Consider the following 15,062-nt stretch of genomic DNA (forward strand, 5'->3'; position numbering starts at 1 on the left):
GGAGCCAGTGCAGTGTTGACAGAACCGGGCTAATATGGTCGTACTTCCTAGTTCTATTAAGAACTCTAGCTGCTGCATTTTGGACCAACTGTAGTTTGTTGATCAAGCGTGCAGAGCAACCACCCAATAAAGCATTACAATAGTCTAACATTGATGTCTTAAACACATGAATTAGCATTTCTGCATTTGACGTTGAGAGCATAGGTCACAATTTAGATATGTTTTTGGAATGGGAAAAACGCAGTTTTACAGATGCTAGAAACATGGCTTTCAAATGAAAGATTGCTATCAAACAGCACACCTAGGTTCCTAACGGATGAAGAAGAATTGACAGAGCAGCCGTCAAGTGTTAGATAGTGTTCTAGGTTATTACATGTGGGGTTTTTAGGTCTAATAATTAACACCTCTGTTTTTTCAGAATTTAGCAGTAAGAAGTTACTCGTCATCCAGTTTTTTATATCGACTATGCATTCCATTAGTTTCTCAATTTGGTGTGTTTCACCAGGCCGTGAAGAAATATAGAGCTGAGTATCATCAGCATAACAGTGAAAGCTAACACCATGTCTCCTGATAATATCTCCCAAGGGTAACATGTAAAGCGTGAAAAATAATGGCCCTAGTACTGAGCCTTGAGGTACTCCGTACTGCACTTGTGATCGATATGATACCTCTTCATTCACTGCTACGAACTGATGGCGTTCAGATAAGTACGATTTGAACCATGCTAAGGCACTTCAACTAATGGCAACAAAGTGTTCTAGTCTATTTAAAAGAATGTTGTAGTCGATAGTGTCAAACGCAGCGCTAAGATCCAGTAGAACTAATAAAGAGATACAACCACGATCAGATGATAGAAGCAGGTCATTTGTAACTCTAATGAGAGCAGTCTCAGTACTATGATACGGTCTAAATCCTGACTGGAATTCCTCACAAATACTATTTTTCTCTAAGAAGGAATATAATTGCGAGGATACTACCTCTTCTAGTACATTTGACAGAAAAGGGAGATTTGAGATCGGTCTGTAATTAACTAGATCTTTGGGATCAAGTTGTGTTTTTTTTTTTATGAGAGGCTTAATAACAGCCAATTTGAAGGTTTTGGGGACATATCCTAATGACAATTACAAATTAATAATAGCCAAAAGAGGATCTATGACTTCTGGAAGCAGCTCTTTTAGTAGTTTAGATGGAATAGGGTCTAACATACATGTTGTTGGTTTAGATGATTTAACAAATTTATATTTCTATAAATATATCTCTCCTATAGTAGAGAATGAGTGGAATTGTTCCTCAGGGGATCTATAGTGCAATATCTGATATATCTGATGCAATATTGTAGCTGACGGCTGCATGGTTACAATTTTATCTCTGATAGAATTGATCTTGGACGTAAAGTAGTTCATAAAGTCATTACTGCTGTGCTGTTGGGAAATGCCAACACCTGTTGATGCTTTATTTTTCGTTAATTTAGTGACTGTATTGAATAAATACCGGGGGTTATGTTTGTTTTCTTCTAGAAGAGACGAAAAGTAATCAGATCTAGCAGTTTTTAATGCTTTTCTGTAGGACAGGGTATTTTCCCGCCAGGCTAAACGAAATACCTCTAGTTTTGTTTTCCTCCATCTGCGCTCCATTTTCCAGGCTGCTCTCTTTAAGGTGCGAGTGTGCTCATTATACCACGGAGTCGGACTGTTTTCTTTGATCTTCCTTAAGCGTAAAGGAGCAACTGTATCTAAACTGCTAGAAAAGAGAGAGTGCGTAGTTTCTGTTACATCATTCTTTTACATCACACAAACAAGTTTTTCTGCGCTGTTGGATATGCTGAGGAATTGAGATAAATCAGGAAGATTGCTTACAAAGCAGTCTTTTGTGGTAGAGGTGATGGTTCTATCATACTTGTAACAAGGAGTGGAATTTACAGTTTTAGGTATATGGAGTTTACACAAGACTAGATAATGATCTGAGATATCATCGCTTTGCTGCAGAATTTCAACACCACTAACATCAATTCCATGTGACCGTATTAAATCTAGAGTATGATTCCGACAATGAGTAGGTCCGGAAACGTGTTGTCTAACCAGTTCAGAATGTCTATGAATGCTGATCCTAATGCATCTTTTTCATTATCGACATGGATATTAAAATCGCCAACAATTAAGACTTTATCTGCAGCCAGTACTAACTCAGATAGAAAATCAGCAAATTCTTTAATAAAGACTGTATGGTGCCCTGGTGGCCTGTATACAGTAGCCAGTACAAACATCGCAGGGGTTTTATCATTAACACTTGTTTCTCTAGATAATGTTATACGCAGCACCATAACTTCAAACGAGTTATACTTAAAGCCTGCCCTCTGAGAAATACTGAGAATATTGCTATAAATTGTAGCAATATTCTCAAATTGTTGTTGGATGCGTTTTAAAATTTTAAAATTTTAATTTTTTTATGCATATGTTTTTTCAGCATGTTTTTGGATGCATATGTGTTTTTTTACAACACATTTTTGGACATTTGTTTTTGGATGCATATGCTTTTTTCATTATATATGTTTTGTACATAAACTATATACTATCAGATATTAAATTATTTTGCTATTTAGTGGTAAATTCAGTTCACATTTATGTGTATTGCACTTTTCTGAATATTTATTGTTTCAAAGCAACTTCACAGAAAAATAAACGTTTTACTGAAAATTGAACTGAAATAACTGATAGCACAATTATAGAAAACTCAAATCAATGCACAATACTGAACAGTTGCGGAGGGGAGAAAAAGTGTTTCTGTGTTTTTCAAAGATTTTTGCCTAGATGCCAGTGAGGAAAAAAAACGGGGGGGGGGGGGGGGGGGGGGGGGTGCAGCAATTAGTTCTTCTTGGAAAGTGTTTCCATCAAACCAGGTGGAAGCTAGTGAAGTGAACGGCTCATATTGAGTAAATGTGGTTGTCTGACCTGCCCTCTCACAACTTTCCTGGTTCCTGCGAGGACACACGGAGCGAATGACTGACATTGACCCAGCTGCCCGCTCTCATTCCACATGACAAAGTGTGAAGCGTCCACCCGAGTAAAGCTGTTGTGTGTCCTTGAATCAAACCAAAGGACACTAAAGAGTGTGAATGTGATTGAGTCTGTCAGCTGCTTAAACACGCACACATTCAAAGCTGTTACGAAAGCTCTGCCTGATAATAGAAAAGAAATCTGTATGAATTATATAAACCGTCCTGATTTACTGTGTTTTCAGTTGTTCTGAACGTGCACAAAGCTTCTCGCTGTCCCTGTATTTTCTGTCTCTTCAGAAAGACTAAATGACAGATGCAACATGAGGAAATTGCTGTAATGCAGCGGCAGCAGAATGACTCTCGTCAAAAGCCTGTATTTTATGGCAATTGTGTTGCCTTCAGTCATTGTATGAGATGAGTGCATGTGAATGTTGTAATTATCAGTGGGGGAACTCAAGATTTTCTTTGAGTTCAGAGTTGAGGGCGTCAGTTAATGAATCACGGCGGAAGCTGTTAGCTGGAATGGTGAATTGTTGACTGTACAGATTAATTTGTTCATATTTTGAGTGCTATTGTTGAAGAAAGAAGGTGACTGATGAGTGACAACTACATTTCCCATCCATCCCTGTGGCAGAATGCAAAAATACACAGATATCACCAATTACACACCCAATCTGTGATCTTTGCTCTCAGTTTTGGTAAGAACTAGTCTACATACTGCTATCATGTAGCTAAATTAGTTTTCTTTTTCATTTTCCACACCCCCATGCATGCTTTTTTTTTAAATGCATATGTTTTTGACACATTTTTGAATGCATGCTTTTTCAAAACATTTTTGAATGCATATGTCTTTCAACATGAGTTTTTGGATGTATATGGTTTTTTAACATTCATGTTTTTTGGGCACATGCTTTTTTTCAAAATGTTTTTTCAACGTTTTTGAATGCATATGCTTTTTTCAAATACATTTATAGATGCATATTTTTTTTACATGTTTTGGATGCATATGCCTTTTTCAACACATTTTTAGTTACATATTTTTTCATGTTTTTGAATACATATGCTTTTTCAAAATATTTAGATGCATGTTTTTTCAACATGTTTTTTTACACATTTTTAGATGCATATGTTATTTCGACCTTTATTGAATTAATTTTTTTTCAACATACATTTTTAGATGCATGTTTTTTTTTTTATGGACGCATGGAAATGCATATGCTTTTTCCTAAATATTCTTGGATGCATTTTTTTTTTTTTATCAGGTTTTTGGAGGCATATGTTTTTTCCACATTTTTGGATGCATATTCTTTTTTCAGAATGTTTTTGGATACGCTAATCCTGATACTTCAGGATGCATTGTGTGCAAATTGGATTTGAGTTTTGCAGCTACTTTCTGTCTTTTGAACTTATGTTGAGCTGAATGTTTTACATACAAAATCCATGTTCACATTAACATACCCAAGTCATCTCTCTGTGAAAATGAAAAGTCCAGGTTATTCCTGCAAGGTGTTTTGAACTCACTTCCATCATGTCACTTCGGTTCACATTTGCGTTTCTATAAATGTCTCCTCTTAGAATCAGTCACCGGTCTTGCTGAGCAGAAACCTCCATTTGTGGTGATCACAGTCAATCCTGACTGATGATCAGGCATTAACTCAGAATCAACCTTAATTTCTAATTGGCTATTCCGTGCATTGAGCTTCAGGTCCGATCCGCGTGGGGAATGAGACACGGGGTATTTATGTGGTCATATCTCATTTCTGCATCCATCTGCCCAATTATGCCAAAACAGCAGCACCCCATCAGCCCACCCCCTCGCTTAAGTACTGAGACTGCTCTCATTAGAGTTACAAACGACCTGCTTCTATCATCTGATCGTGGATTTGTATCTTTCTATTAGTGCTACTGGATCTTAGCGCCGCGTTTGACACTATCGACCACAACATTCTTTTAAATAGACTAGAAAATTATGTTGGCATTAGAGGAAGTGCACTGGCATGGTTCAAATCATACTTATCTGACCGCCATCAGTTTGTGGCAGTAAATGAAGAGGTATCATACCAATCACAAGTGCAGTATGGAGTACCTCAAGGCTCAGTACTTGGCCCCTTACTTTTCATGCTTTACATGTTACCCTTGGGAGATATCATTAGGAAACATGGTGTTAGATTTCACTGTTATGCTAATGATACCAAGCTCTATATTTCTTCGCGACCTGATGAAACTTACCAATTTGCAAAACTAACGGAATGCATAGTTGATATCAAAAACTGGATGACTACCAATTTCTCACTGCTAAATTCTGAAAAAACAGAGTAGTTAATTATTGGACCAAAAACTTTTGCATGTAATAACCTAGATCACTATCTAATACTTGACGGCTTGACTTGACGTCATCAGCTAGGAACCTAGGCGTACTTTTTGATAGCAATCTTTCCTTCAAAAAACATGTTTCTAGCATTTGTAAAACTGCATTTTTCCATCTAAATTACAATCTATGCTCTCAATGTCAAATGTAGAAACATTAATTCATGCATTCATGACCTCGAGGCTAGATTATTGTAATGCTTTATTGGGTGGTTGCTCTGCACGTTTAACAATTAAACTCCAGCTGGTTCAAAATGCAGCAGCTACAGTTCTTACTAGAACCAGGAAGTATGACCACATTAGCCCGGTTCTGTCAACACTGCACTGGCTCCCTATTAAACATCATATACATTTGAAGATCTTGCTAATTACCTATAAAGCCCTGAATGGTTTGGCACCTCAGTATTTGAGTGAGCTCTTATCACATTATAGTCCTTCACGTCCGCTGTGATCTCAAAACTCTGGCCATTTGATAATACCTAGAATATCAAAATCAACTGCAGGCGGGAGATCCTTTTCTTATTTAGCGCCCAAACTCTGGAACAATCTACCTAACACTGTTCGGGAGGCAGACACACTCTGTCAGATTAAATCTAGATTAAAGACCCATCTCTTTAACCTGGCTTACACATAATACACTATTGCACTAAGGATTGTTAGGCTGCATTAATTAGGTCAACCGGAACCGGGAACACTTCCCAAAATACCTGATGTACTTGTTACATTGTTAGAGGAATGACATCTACGCTAATATTAGTCTGTTTCTTTCTTATTCCGAGGTCACCGTAGCCACTCAGATCCAGACTGTATCCAGATCAGATGGTGGATCAGCACCTAGAGATGACCTCTACAGCCAGGACACCTAGATGAGCCCCAGAGACTGATCCCCAGTGAAGACCCTGTCTCCAAGACGGCCATCGGGACAAGACCACAGGAATCAGATGAGTTCTTTGCACAAACTGACTCTGCTTTAGCCTAGATTTAAACTGCTGATTTTGTCTGGCCAGAGGAGAATGACACTATTTCCCCGTCTAAATACTGTAAAGCTGATATAAAGCCACCCAACTTTATATCAAGCCGATGTAAAGCTGCTTTGACACTATTTGCATTGTTAAAAGCTCTATACAAATAATAGTGACTTGACTTAAGATGTTTGCATAATAAGACATACATATACATGGTCTCCCTTCACCAGGAATTAAAAAACAAACTCAAGAATTCTTCAATTGAGGTTTGACTGAGTCAATTATACAGTATATGGAGGTTTACTTGTCAGTATCGCCCTTCATTTAGGACAAATCTAAAATCTATAATTTCCCATTCTAGTGTTTTTTCTTTATTTATTTCGAAATTTATTTATACATTTATTTAGAGATTTTGTGTATTCATAAATTTATTTATACATTTAAAAATCATTTTAGAAATTTATTTAGAGATTTGTTTAGAAATTAGTTTAGACATTTTAGGCCAAATCTCAAACAATGTTCCAGTTCTGTTTGTATGTTTTTTTTTTTTTAAATGAATTTATTTTGAAATGTATTTATTTAGAATTTTATTTAGATATTTTGTTTCTTCGGAAATGCATTTTTACATTTAGAAATTCATTTTAGAAATTTATTTAGACATTTTAGGCCAAATCTCAAACAATGTTCTAATTCTGTTTGTTTGTTTAGCAATTAATTTATTTATAAATTGATTTATTTAGAATTTTATTTAGTTTATTCAGAACTAGACAATTTATCAAGATATTTTAATATATGTTTGACCTCCATGTAACATTAAATTAGCTTAATTTACACTCAACAGCTATTCGATTCTCATTCACGCTGCTTCTGTATATTCAAACACATCACAGTTGGTTACAAGAAACATAAAACCAATGCTTTTACGTTTACCAGACACTTTTATCCAAAGAGACTTTCATTGCATTCAAGATACACATGCATTCTCTCGGAATTGAACCCATGGCTTTGGCATTGCACCAAGTCTACAAAAAAAGTCTATTTAAAAATACTGTATCCTGCATCAAAATACTACAACAGATGAACAAAACATAGTCTTAAATCATGTATGAATTGCTGTTCACAGTTTGAATGCACGGATCATATTCATAAGATCATCAAGAGCTACTGCGATCTGAACACTCGCTGATTTTTAATTACACTCTTATCTTTTAATATGAAACACTGTGAGAATGAAGCAGGTCCAAGCTGTGCTTTAGCCGTAAGTGAGAAAATCCCAGCAGGATCCACACATGCTTCCGTCCGTCCATACGGTTCAAATGTGCTCTGAGCGCCGCTGAAGGAGAAATCAATGACCGCTGAGTCACAGACGTTTACATCTGCTCTCAAACAAGACAACAAGAGAGAGAGAGAGTTTATCACTAATGATTTGTCATGGTTTGATTGATGCATCATCATGCAACAATAAAAGTTTTCAGAAAAGAATCTGCCAATGAATGCTGATCATGATCAATGCTAAAATACAGCCATGAAAGAGTTAAAAGAGTTAGTCAGTTCTCTTGATCTAGTGTTTTAAATATGTCATTCACCAGAGGGACTGAGTGAGTTTAATTAATCTTGTGCCCCAGGACAGATTTTTGTTCCATCGTCACATCCGGCTCAATGATTTAGATGAGCTCTAAGATGGTTAATTTAGTGGATCATTACAGTGATTGAATCAAAATCGGTCTGAAACTGTAAAAAAAAAAAAAAGAGGGAGGTCAAAGGAGATCTATAATACAAATATTAGGGATAAATATTAAAATAATAATAATATTAAATAATTTTTTGAATTAATTTCTAGATACAATAAATGTCTAAATAAATAAATATCTAAAGAGATTTCTGAATAAACAAAACATAAATAAATACTTAAAATAATAAATAATAAATAGGTCAAAAAAACAAATGTATAAATAAATTACATTTATTTATTCATTTATTAATAAATTACATCAGCCACTTTTATAAGTTCTGCATTTACAGACAAAATAGCGGCATAACTCAGTCTAAAACACTTTCTGAATAAACAAAACATCTGAATAAATTTCTAAAATAAAATTTCAATAGATAAATTAATTAATTAATTAATTTATTTCAATTAGTTCCATACATACAGCTACAGAGAAAATAGCTGCAAAACTCTAAAAGTTTAAAAAACTTTAACAAACAAAGCACCTGAATAAATTTCCGAAAGAAAATTTAAATAGATGCATTTATAAAGAATCAGTTTCTATTTTATTTATTTATATCAATTCCATATGTTCTACATCTGCAAACTCAGGCCCAGTTTGCACACCATGCATCTTAAATAATATCAGGATTAATGCATCTAAAAACGTACATTGCTTCTGAGATGAATTGAGGTTAATTTAGTGCAATAATTGCTCCTGTAATTACGAAGCTGCATGGTTTAAAAATATGCCAAACTGATTTTGTGATGCATTGGACAACACTGTAGACAAATACAGTACATGTCAAACATGAGCTGAAGAGAATGTGAAAGCAGTGAAGGTGTGATTAAAGGACTGTACTGGGTGAAGTGCTCACAGCTCTCCTCGCTCTCTATTTCAGCCTTTTACTCGTCCAAAAAAAGCTCTTTGAATCTTCGCAGGCAGCCGCTCGGCTTCAAGTGAGTTATTGTGTTGGTTCAGTCGGTTTGGACGACAGGAGATAATCTATGACCGACTGCGCCTGACTCAAGGAGAGACTGTTACTATTTAAGGATCTGTGGCTCTGACGGGCATTATAAACATCTATCTGTGAAATTCTGGATTCTGATAATGACAATAAAGTGTAGTACATTGAATTGACCTAAATTGACCTCACTCCAATGGTAGCACATGGCACTTTCCAAGAAAATGGGCTGAAACTTAAATAATAATAATAAACATACATTTCTTTCAAAGTAAAAAAATAGTTAAATAGGTTTTTAAAATATTTTTAAGTGATACAATTCTAAATAAATGTTTAATTAAATAAATGTCTTAAACAAAAGGTCTACATTTCTAAAAAATAAAAATTCGAAACATGGTTTTAGATTTAGCTTAAAATGTGTAATTAAATTTCTAAAATTTCAATATATAAATTACAGAATTGGAATTTATTTGGAAACTAAAATTAAAATACATAAATTTATAAATAATTTCCAAATAAATAAATATGGAAATATGGTTTTAAATTTGATGTAAAATGTCTACATTTCGAAACAAAATTCTAAATAAATAAATGTCTAAAATATATAAAAAACAGAATTGGAAACGCAGTTTGAGATTTGGCCTCAAATGTATAAATAAATGTATGCATGTATGTATGTGCATTGAAACAATATGTATTGTGAAAAGTGCAATACAAATAAAATTGAGAAAAGTTTTTTCTTCATGTGCATCATATTTGATGTACGAGATATGATGCATGAGAAATTAGATATATGTCAAGTCTTCCGAAGTCATATTTGTTTATGTGAGTAATAGACTGAAATTAAAGTAATTTTCACTGAAAATTGAATTTTTTACTCAACCATTAGAGTTTTTCTGCTTCCAACAATGTACTGGGAATATAAACATCAGGACTGGATTTGCTTTATTTCGTCTCTCTCTCTTAATGTCAAATCACTGAACCGTTGTCAGAAACCAACTGATCCACATCTTCTTGAATCTTTCATATATTTATAGCCGTCATCTTCATCTCAGAGAGCAACACATGTCGAGAGCTCGCAGGTTTCTTTTCACGAGAGATTTTCAAGTGGAGATTATTTTGATCAGAAATTGAATTACCCAGCAGTATCTCACTGAAGCAGCTCCCATCTGCTCCACGTGTGTCATTATGCTGATAAAATCACTAACATCCAAACAACAGGTCATCCAGGTAATAACCCGCAGTGAGAGACTTGTGTCTGGTTTGGAGTGATCAAAGTGACCTGAGACGCAGGTAATGCGTTAGTGACTTTTGCTAAGGTGGATTTTCAGGCCATCCTTGTTGATTGGATCACATTTATGGTTATTTGGCAGCTGCTTTTATCCAGAGCAACTGTTTTAAGATCAGTCAGTGCAAGTTTCTTTCAGTTGAAACAGCTCAGACTTACATTTTAGTCTAGGACTAGGCCTTGCTTGTGAAACCGGGGGATAATGTATGAAAATACATATGTGATTTATGAGATGTAGTATGATGTATGAGAAATTATGTATGAGATGATATAATAAATATGAGATGATTTATGATGTGAGAGATGATGTTTGAGATATAATGTATGAGAAATTAGATATGTCATGAGATAAAATGTATGAAAAGTGAGATATGATGCATGATATGAGAAATGAGATGAGATATGATTTATGAGATATAATGTATGAGAAATTAGATTTCTGATGTATAAGATATGATGTGAGATACTAGAAATGAGATGTGATGTATGAGAAATTATATATTTGATGTATGAGAAATGATGTATGAGATATAATATATGAGAAATTATATATATTATGTATAAGATATGATGTTTGAGATACATGAAATGAAAAGTGGTATATGAGATATGAGAGATTTAATGTATGAGATATGATGAGATATTATATGATGTATGAGATGACAATAAATATGAGATGATTTACAATGTGAGATATATTGTATGAGAAATTAGATATTTAATGAATTAGATGATTTATGATACGAGATATGAGAAATGACATGATGTATACGATATATTGTATGAGAAAGATATTTTATGTATATGATGTAATAAGATACAAAAAATGACGAGATATGATGTATAAATAGATATAGATAATAGAAAATAAATATTTGATGTATAAAAATTGATGTACGAAATATCATAAATGAGGTGATGTATGAGAAATTTTATATATACAGTCAGGTCCATAAATATTGGGACATCGACACAATTCTAACATTTTTGGCCCTATACACCACCACAATGGATTTCAAATGAAACGAACAAGATGTGCTTTAACTGCAGACTGTCAGCTTTAATTTGAGGGTATTTACATCCAAATCAGGTGAACGGTGTAGGAATTACAACAGTTTGCATATGTGCCTCCCACTTGTTAAGGGACCAAAAGTAATGGGACAATTGGCTTCTCAGCTGTTCCATGGCCAGGTGTGTGTTATTCCCTCATTATCCCAATTACAATGAGCAGATAAAAGGTCCAGAGTTAATTTCAAGTGTGCTATTTGCATTTGGAATCTGTTGCTGTCAACTGTCAAGATGAGATCCAAAGAGCTGTCACTATCAGTGAAGCAAGCCATCATTAGGCTGAAAAAACAAAACAGCTCAGCAACACCAAAAGACCCGGAAGACCACGGAAAACAACTGTGGTGGATGACCGAAGAATTCTTTCCCTGGTGAAGAAAACACCCTTCACAACAGTTGGCCAGGTCAAGAACACTCTCCAGGAGGTAGGTGTATGTGTGTCAAAGTCAACAATCAAGAGAAGACTTCAGCAGAGTGAATACAGAGGGATCACCACAAGATGTAGGAAGGCCAGATTAGAGTTTGCCAAACGACATCTAAAAAAGCCTTCACAGTTCTGGAACAACATCCTATGGACAGATGAGACCAAGATCAACTTGTACCAGAGTGATGGGAAGAGAAGAGTATGGAGAAGGAAAGGAACTGCTCATGATCATAAGCATACCACCTCATCAGTGAAGCATGGTGGTGGTAGTGTCATGGCGTGGGCATGTATGGCTGCCAGTGGAACTGGTTCTCTTGTATTTATTGATGATGTGACTGCTGACAAAAGCAGCAGGATGAATTCTGAAGTGTTTCGGGCAATATTATCTGCTCATATTCAGCCAAATGCTTCAGAACTCACTGGACGGCGCTTCACAGTGCAGATGGACAATGACCCAAAGCATACTGCAAAAGCAACCAAAGAGTTTTTGAAGGGAAAGAAGTGGACTGTTATGCAATGGCTAAGTCAATCACCTGACCTGAATCCGATTGAGCATGCATTTCACTTGCTGAAGACAAAACTGAAGGGAAAATGCCCCAAGAACAAGCAGGAACTGAAGACGGTTGCAGTAGAGGCCTGGAAGAGCATCACCAGGGATGAAACCCAGCGTCTGGTGATGTCTATGCGTTCCAGACTTCAGGCTGTAATTGACTGCAAAGGATTTGCAACCAAGTATTAAAAAGTGAAAGTTTGATTTATGATTATTATTCTGTCCCATTACTTTTGGTCCCTTAACAAGTGGGAGGCACATATGCAAACTGATCTGACTGTATATATATATATATATAATGTATGAGATAGAATTTGTGAGAAATTATATATGATGTAAAGATCTATGAAATATGAGATATATGATGTTTATGATGCATGATATGAGATACAATATATGATGCATAATGTATGAGAAATAATAGATGTATGAGATATGATGAATAATGATGTATTATATGCAATGCATGGTATTATGAAATATGAGGAATGATGTATAATGTTATATCTGATATGAGAGCTACTGTAAGAAATCATCACTAAACCAATATGAGCAGTAGGTACAGTGATGTCTAAAAAAAATAACACTTCTACTGAGTAATAATTAAAGTTAATTAAAAGTGCTGTGAAAATAAATATTGTGTCTCTTTGTAAATGAGTTTTGGAGCAGATGTTGATGTGCACAGTGCCGGACTGAGTCAGAATGTGTGTTAATCTGCATACTAACGACCCGTCACTGCAGATTCATCAAGCATGACTCAGGGATTTAAACATCTATAATACACCCACTTGACCTTTATAAACCTTACAAAGCCCTCTGTGATTCTGTAAATATATATATATATATATATATATTATACACCCAAAGAGAAGGCCATTAACGCTGTTGCTGGGGGCAACGGATCCTTTTATATCCGACCTGACAGGAGAATAAAACAAACCCATGTTTTTACCACTGAGTAATTCTTGTCATCGAATTAGTGCATCTCTCTCCCCTCCTGGCTGAGAAAAGAGGAGGTGATTGTGAATGGACCCATAGCAGCATCGCCGCTCTCGGATGGCTGTTTCTGTAGCAACAGGGGAAGGGCGTGCAGAGCGCTGAGGTATAAAAACACAGACAGTTTCTCAGAGCAGACTCAGAAACTCTGAGCTGCCTGCCAATAACCACCACCAACTAACTCCAGATCATGATGCTGAGGCCGAAGGACTTGTGTCAGGGGTCTGGCACCAAAACTTTCCTTGAAGCCATGCAGAGCGGGAAAGTCCACTTGGCTCGGTTTGTCCTGGACGCGTTGGACGGGCGCATCATCAACGGGAAAGTCGAAAACGGGCGTTCGCTCCTGATGCACGCCGTGTGCCTTCAAGAGCACGCAACCAGATGCAAATTCACCCAATTGCTTCTGGAAAAAGGCGCAGACGTGAACGCCCGTGATGACCACGGACGCACGGCCTTGAGTCTGGCATGTGAACATGGACATTTGGATTCGGTGAAGCTCCTGGTGCAATTCAACGCTGATCCAGAGTTCACAGACACATGGGGAAACAGTGCCCTCATGTACGCCGCATGCGGAGGACACAGTCAAATCTTGGAATTCCTAGTCCGGGCGTTCAAGAAGCTGGGTTTGCGACTGGACCACGCGAATCACGCTGGCCACTCGGCCATCCAAGTTGCTGACTTCTTTGGGCACATCCAGTGTGTTCAAACCCTCAATGGATGCGGAAAGAAGACGGTGAGTCCGACGAACAGCACCGGAGAACCGACCGAAGACCTGCGGTGGCCCAATCGCCTCCCGAAGCAGGTTCTGGAGAGGTTCTCCAAACAAATCCAAAGCAAGCACGAAGAGATCCTTCCAGCCTTGTTTCAGAGACAGCTGCGCGTCGGCGACAGCAACGGACTGCAGATACGCTTCAGACGTCCAGACGCCAACCAAAGCCTCAGCAGATCCCAAGATGGAGCGGATCTGCTGTTCGCTTCCAAACAGATTCAAAACTCGGTGCTGAAAGAGGTCGGAAGCGCAGAGCACGAGACAGATGGCGATGCGCCGCTTTGGGGGAAAGCAAGGTCGTTTAATCTTGACCTCAGAACCGGAAGGAAACAATCCTATCAGGGCGAAGTGCAAGAAACCAACATATCTGCGAGTAAATTCAAAAGAGCGTCGCTGCAAGACGAAAAACCGCTTGTGGCGAAGTTCTACAGCACAAAAATGACTGACAACTTCGAAATCAGAAAAGAGGTGCAAAAGCGCAGCAGCGTTCCCAAAACGACCAGACAGAGCAAACTTCTGTTCAGTCGTGAAGAACTCGAACCTGAAAGGATCAAACCTCGCTCTTCTGGGCTCTCCGGATTCGGGAACAGACTCCTGCGCAGATTCACAGCTCCTGAATTCATGCGACACATCAGAGACTGTCCCAGCGACGCCAGACACGGTAGAGGGAAGATGTCTCGGTCCGAGACCTTCCCGCTCTCGCACACACACATGAGAGTGAACAGCCAGCCGAGTGTGGACAGCATCAGCGCGGTGAGATGCGAGTTTGAGAGCAATTCTGCTCTTAAATGAGCTTTTAAATGCACCATGTTTAGAGTAAAACACTCATGTGGGCATTTCGAAAGATGCCCAGAGACATTATAAATAGCCGTGTACTTTATGAATGTAAAAACTCGAGCTCTTGAGACTTTTAACTGCTGCTGCTCTCACTGCCTCTGTAGATTCATTAACGTACTTCGGCTAATTGACA

General features: G+C 37.1%; 1 protein-coding gene across 1 annotated transcript; it reads left to right on the forward strand.

Moving 5' to 3' along the window:
• Positions 1 to 13,516: 13,516 nt before the first annotated feature.
• On the forward strand, positions 13,517 to 14,884 carry LOC306886801 (uncharacterized protein; the record flags this gene model as incomplete). The annotated part of the gene is made up of 1 exon (XM_079444106.1): positions 13,517 to 14,884. The coding sequence occupies one exon, from the start codon at positions 13,517 to 13,519 to the stop codon at positions 14,882 to 14,884; it is 1,368 nt and encodes a 455-aa protein (XP_079300232.1).
• Positions 14,885 to 15,062: the final 178 nt, after the last annotated feature.

Source organism: Barbus barbus (genome assembly GCF_936440315.1).
Source record: "Barbus barbus genome assembly, chromosome: 20".
Classification (NCBI taxonomy): Eukaryota; Metazoa; Chordata; class Actinopteri; order Cypriniformes; family Cyprinidae; genus Barbus; species Barbus barbus.